Below are 6774 nucleotides of genomic sequence, written 5' to 3'. Positions count from 1 at the left end.
GTGCGTGCGTGCGTGCGTGCGTGCGTGCGTGCGTGTGCGTGCGTGCGTGCGTGCGTGCGTGTGTGTGTGTGTGTGTAAAAATATCGAAGCGCGTTCAAATCTACAAATTGCACATTTCCGTCAGTCCTTTTAATACAAGGTGGGTGGTGATCAGTGCAATTTGCCCCGGTATAGATCAAGGATTTATGAATTCAAAAGGAATCTATTTCTGAAGCTGGTATAGCTTCATCTTGACGATTCTTTTGAGTTCATGAAAAGCATCTCTGTTTCTTCATCCATTACTATTCTACAGTCATATACTAGTATCATTTGCCTTTCTGATGACGCTAAATAAGCATGTATGTGGGAGTTGGTAGGAAGGCACTTATTTCGTCCCTTTCTCCTCTATAGATATTGGCACGACTGCCAAAGCGCTGTGCCTTTGTGAACGGCAAAGCTGTTAACTTCTCAAATTGCAAACTTGGTTGGTGTACTCAGAAATGATGAGCCAACCCACGTGTGTGGGCGAGAATGAAAACCCGGCAAAAGTCATTTTGGCGACGTCTCAGGGAGGAGCCTAATGGTACAGTATTGTGTGCAGTTTGCAAGAAGGAATGGTACAGGCATTTTGTCCACAGGCATGCGGAATGCCCACGGGCATTTCTCTGACCCACATCTATGCCCACATTCCTGGAACCCTTGAGAAGACCTGTCTGCCCCAGATGGCCCTACTTTCTGTGACCCCGGGGCTCGTTCACTATACACTCAGGGGAGGAATACACTGTATCTATCTAGACTTAACAGATACGAAGCCTTCCTCAAAATCATGAAATGATGGCAGTGCCATGCAAACAATAACCCTAACAGCAACCACCGTCGCCATGGCAATGTATGTTTTCATTGCCAGTCTTGTTTATGATTGATACCACAGTAGCACAAAGAAAACTATAGATAATACACAACGTTGCAAATTGACAGCTTCTACCGACAGCATTTTCTCCAGGTGCATGTGGACTGCCACAATTTATTCCGAAGTACATGTAGATGGGAGATGATGAGTGAGTGCGGCCCGCATCTGGGCGGTATGGAGGCGGGAGGATGGAGTCAGCACACCGCCCTCGTGCTGATTGCCGGAGGATGGTTCTGAGTATGGAGTCGAATCTCGATAAGGCCACATCAAGTGATTTTTATGGATGACGTCCTCTGGAGACGCTAAATCTAATGCGAGAGCACGAAAAAAATAAAAAGAAGAAGGACCGAAAAAGGCAAGATGCCTAGATTTGAAATATACTAAGGGACGGCAAATGTTAGGACACACTTTTATTCAAGATTCGTGCGAAATTTCCTGGGCATTCGTGGGCGTTCGCTAAAAAGAGAAACCGATAATTCAGTGGAATAGCAGTTGTCGTCCTGCCCTGTTTCTTTCCTTTAATCACACCTTCCCTTATCCCACTGTCGTGAGTCTTAAGTTACAAGAAGCGGAATTTTTGTTCTCGGAACAGGCCACAATCAATGCGCGCGCGGACGCCATCCATAGAAATTACTTGGTGTGGCGTATCGAAAAAGAGTATGTGTTCTGAGAGCATATCAGCTAAGACAAAAATGACTCACTTAGCTATAGATAGGCACAAAGTTTCGACTACTAGGCAAGTCATATGTAGCGTAGGAGAACGGTTGTTTGCACGATGTATCAAACGAAATATCCTTGCCTTCTTGTTACTTTTCATATGCCTGTTTGTTACTTTGTCACGACGGCCGCTGATTCAGATCTCAAGGACGAACAGCAATACAATCTTCAAGGAGATTTCGTTTGAAGGATGAATAACACAAGCTCGGCGCCGCTGGCCATGAAGAGAATTCATTTCTGAAGAATATAACATTTCTATTCTGAGACATATCGCATAGCATCAAAAGGACGCCGACGGACAGATATCGTCATACATAGTTAGCGGGGAGAATAATGTGTAGAAGACTAGACGCTTTGTGTGTTCCGACATCACTGAATCCACAGTTTGCCGGAAGACACGGCGAGCTTTTAAAGCCCTGGATCATTTTCCGAAATCTATAGCAACACTACTATATACTAGAATACGGACTACTGCTCAACAATGGCCTCAAGCTTGGACTATTTTAAAAATTATCACGGACACTGAAAATGAATATTTTTGTACTGCAGTGAAAATTAACTCACCATGACTTGTCTTGGGTTGTTAAAAGATTTATTATCACGCCGCCTTTAATAAATTAATAAAGCAAAGTTGACTTGAAGAAGACAGATACGTTTGATTCATTAGCATAGTAATTTATTTCCTAAGTGTAAAAGTGAATGCAACTCAAGCGACATTTCTTTTGAATCATGGTAATGAAAAATAAAGCTGTTGTAAATTTGGAGAATTTATGGTGCCATTAAGTCTTCATGTAAATATTCTAAAACGTTTTCTTTTGAACCTCCTTGGTCTTTTTTAATGGCCAGCGTTTTTGTCTGTGTTTTTTGGACTGGGTATATTTTGTTTGCTGAGTATATGTTTGTTTGATTATTTTTATTTGTAGCTCATTGCTAAGCTATGATTATATTTTAGAGCGAATTGAATCATTGAATGCACATATTTGTTCCTATGGTGTTGTATAGAAGAACTTTATTGCGCAACAGATGTAGCGGGTACAACGTATGGCAAATTACATAGTTACATACACATGTAGTTGGTGATGCTAACATGCATACATAGTTGATGCAAAAAATATCTAACAGTTCTACTAACTGTACTAAGAATCTTGTCTACTTTCATAAACAATCTATAACAATAAAGAGACACTAATTATATCAATCTAACTCTATTGATGGTAACGCTGTTACATGTAATATATTGTGTCAGGAATTTATTACATTTCCTCGTTGTGTCTGTTTGTCAGCGAATTGTGTATAAATTGGCCTACATAATTGGATATATTAACAGGACATGATAGCATATTAGATATCTTTGTATCGGATATCTTCATACCGTTTGCAATATCATTTTTTTCAGTGCTCTTTGGGAGTGACCCTTGACCTGTCAAGCCCTGCGCAGGCGCAATAGGATATCGCGGAAGAATTCCAGGAGTCCGTAGAAACAGACGTAAACATTGGTCCTTTTTGGTGAAATACGTCAAATTACGGGCCTGGTGTGACTCTAATACACGTCAGGTGAGGTTCTGATGGCATGTTGAGCTCTGAAATGTTGTAAAGCAAAACGTTTTGAGCAGGAAATCAGCTCAAAACGCGCAGAGAATTAGCAACTGGTGGGAAGGGGAGGGGGGCGGAATCATGCTGGGCAAGCTTAGTGGGACGTTGGTACTGTGAATCATGTAACTGGTAGAATTGCACGTCACCGGGTTGTACAAGGGGTTGATAAGTAAGGAACTGGTTGGTTTCAGCTTCTGGGCAAAAGCAACGATTATCCACAAAGCAGGAGTAGGGAGAAGTAAACCCACCTTGATTAAAGTACATGCATCAAGGTATAACCAAGGAGGTTTGTTTGTTGGTTGGTTTGTTATGATTTAATGAGGATGGTCAAACTGTGCGGTCTATGTGCAAGTTTTACACTGGTGTTTTTAAGAGTGTTATATAATAGCATAGTGACATACAGGTGGGGGGCATTTACGCTACCTGGGTTTGAATACTAGTAGGTCAGGTCAGCATAAAAATATATGCATGAATTTGCATATCAATGATCAGAAGGTGTAGGTCTGAAATAGTAATATTCATGTTACGTCGGTGAAGGTTAGACATCCAGGTAATAAATAAGATCTTTTTTTGCATAATATAATGATACCACTACCAGTATCCATGATTTGGCCAAACACACCTAGTGACAGCCCCTTGAGCCCTACTACTAGTATTTTATAGGTTCTTTTACATGATGCACCAAGCACAATCTTTACAGTACAAAAAATAGGGATTAAGGCTGTGACAGCTCCTAGCCTTAGATTGATACTGAGCCCTAGTTTACCTTGTGGCACTATTGTATTTAGATGCAAAATTATTACTCCCTCATCACTTGTCCTTAACAAAAGTTGAACTTTCATTCAACTCCATACAATATACCATTGAAAGTCCCAGCAACAGAACATGTATTCATGTCAACCTACTGCCCCACTGACTACCCTGTTGACTTTCAGCCATGTCCCAGAGAAGTCGCAGAAGTAACTCAGTGTCCAGTCAGAAGTCGGACATATCAGAGCGGTCAGACCGGCGAGCAAAGAGCCCACGGAGCCCACGGTAAGTTCTTTTACAAGGTGACTTAAACCTACAAGTGTAGAGGCAAATTTTCAAAATTCCATTTATTGCATTCAGTGGTAGAAATCCTTGTTCCAGTGTGCTGCAATATTTCAGAATGTCAAAATTTTGTTCTGCAATTCAGAAGTACTTACTGCAAATATATGTCCAGATTTGCATGTACAAAATACACATACTTTTTTCCAGTGTGCTGCAATATTGCAGAATGTCAAAATTTTGTTCTGCAATTCAGAAGTACTTACTGCAAATACATGTCCGGATTTTCATGTACAAAATACACATACTTTTTTCAAGTGTGCTGCAATATTGCAGAATGTCAAAATTTTGTTCTGCAATGCAGAAATAATTTTACTGCAAGTATATGTCCGGATTTGTATGTACAAAATCATGTTGGCAAATACTTTACATGCATTTGAAAAATACATGCAAAATTACTTGACTGTACATATTACAGAGTCAGTAGTAAACACAGAAGCTCTTAAGGACCATTGAACCCCTTTGAACAGGTTGCTTCATTTTTCTTTTTCGAACTGCAGAACAAAATTTTGCCATTCTGAAATACTGCCGAACACTGAAAAAAAGGATTTCTACCACTAAAACTGTGTATTATGTACCAAAAGGTCTGATCGGAAGGATGGACCCTCAGAGCGTGAGTCGTCGGAGAGTTTCCATACCGAGTGCCGGGCGGGGTTTGTTGCCATAGTAGGGAACACCAAGGACCACATCAAGTCTCGTGACCAGTTACAACAAGGTAGGCACAGGTCTTCTGAGGCCTCACTTATTAACTATACAGATTCTTAAACCCTTGTCCTGCAGATAGATCTGTGCCCATATTTTTTTAATAATCATATATATGGGTTGTACATACAGTATCATCTATGTAGCTGCGCCAGTGCATATGTACAATTTGGGGGTGTTTCTCGTATAACGCATTTTTTCTAGTGAGTGGCACCATAGTTTATTTGGTCAATATCACAAGTATTTTGTGATTTTCAACTCCATCAATAGAATTAATCCCAAACTGTTATTACAAAACAATTTGAATTAATATTAATATTACACTATTGCCATAGTGGTAAATGTCTTGGTAATGAAGTTTAACAGTAGAAACTTGGATAAGTCTGATTTCCGTTTCAAGTTCATAAGAGTCCTTTTCATACACCTTGCTTTGCATCATAAATATAATCATGATAATGAAATATATTTGCAGGACATTATGCTTGTTGGGAAGTGCATCTTGTTGTTATTGGAATGGTTTGAAGTCTGTAGTAGCAGGTATTAAGAGAGCTTTAATTTGCACCTATAAATGTGGAAATATGACTGATCCTGGATCATTACGTTGGTGCTACATGTAGCACTTATTTCAAGCAGCTGTAAAAGCCCATATGACTAATGAGAAAGACTGTTAGAGATCTATGAGACTTGCCTTCCTAATGAAAACCCCATAACTGCCACACTTAATATGATGATTACTTATCATGACGCCACACTGATTGCTTGAGAATCAACTGAAGCTGGGCCATCATATGCTTTTATCATTATCATGCGATGTTGCAATTAATTTGGAATGTACTGATTAGTGATTAGAAAGTGCATGTAAGCCTACTCAAGTGGTATGGGACTGTACTGGTCACAACATAATTGCAGTTACATTTATATATAGCTCTGCAATCAAAGTTTCTCCTGTACATGTATGATCAAGAAAAGATTCTATTTCAGCGAGTAACCAATCATATTTATGATATAGATTGTAATTGCATATACTGATATAGGGCTAGCATAAGTAGGACTCTTCAGTTTGATAACATCTTATAATTTTGTTACTGTACGATTCACTCAGAGTACATGTAAAGGTTATGTCCCGAATTTACCGCAATGACCTGAGGCATTGAAAGGTACAGGAACTAACAATAACACAAATGTACATTTTGTACATGTATAGTAGTAGTGATTTAACATACATAGTGTTTTATACAACTTACATGTACAACTGACATGGAAAAAACTGAAATGTTGTCTAAATCAATGATATAAATTTTTTTTACATTTTTCTCAATGTAACAATATGCAATTAAATATGAAACTATGGTAGATCTCTGACCCTGTCAAACTTTACTTTATTTGAAATTGTAAAGTATAGAAAATATAGAAAAGACAAAAAAAATATTAATAAAAACAAAAATGTCATTATCTAGTTTGATCAAAAGGTATATAAACATTCACCATTTTACTCCAGGTCCTTTATGTAGTACATACATAATGTAAGATATTTCAGTTACACAATTGTAGGTGCATAATCATTACAACGGTTCCCCATGCAATCATAACATTTCATGTTTTAACAGTCTCACATTCATAAACCTCTGTCATTGCTATGCCCGAGTCATGGCTTGTGAGTCGTGCGATATCTTTCATGTCAATCAGCTCAGATGACTCTTTATCTGCCCCCCTCCCCACCCTGGGTAAGGCGTAGCACAGTTTGCTCCAGAACCAGGGATCTCCCCACTTCAGGTATGTGTTTG

The 6774-nt window shown here is 39.1% G+C and overlaps 2 protein-coding genes across 2 annotated transcripts in view; one reads left to right on the top strand and one right to left on the bottom strand.

Moving 5' to 3' along the window:
* The first annotated feature begins 3040 nt into the window (after positions 1–3040).
* LOC109486119 (EF-hand calcium-binding domain-containing protein 7-like) overlaps positions 3041–6774 on the top strand; it is a 35943-nt gene continuing 32209 nt past the window's right edge. Inside the window, exons 1-3 of the mRNA XM_019789818.1 lie at positions 3041–3160; positions 4135–4234; positions 4873–5003. Coding sequence (XP_019645377.1) covers positions 4137–4234; positions 4873–5003 — 229 coding nt within the window. The 5' untranslated portion in view covers positions 3041–3160; positions 4135–4136. The remainder of the gene's footprint in view (positions 3161–4134; positions 4235–4872; positions 5004–6774) is intronic.
* Positions 6356–6774, bottom strand: part of LOC109486110 (toll-like receptor Tollo) — a 3280-nt gene continuing 2861 nt past the window's right edge. The window contains exon 1 of the mRNA XM_019789799.1: positions 6356–6774. This exon is cut by the window's right edge and continues 2861 nt beyond it. Within this exon, the coding sequence (XP_019645358.1) occupies positions 6584–6774 (191 nt within the window). The 3' untranslated portion in view covers positions 6356–6583.

This window comes from Branchiostoma belcheri, unplaced genomic scaffold, assembly GCF_001625305.1.
Source record: "Branchiostoma belcheri isolate BF01 breed outbred unplaced genomic scaffold, Haploidv18h27 scaffold8, whole genome shotgun sequence".
NCBI classification, from domain to species: domain Eukaryota; kingdom Metazoa; phylum Chordata; class Leptocardii; order Amphioxiformes; family Branchiostomatidae; genus Branchiostoma; species Branchiostoma belcheri.
This window is presented reverse-complemented; position numbering and strand designations above follow the sequence as displayed.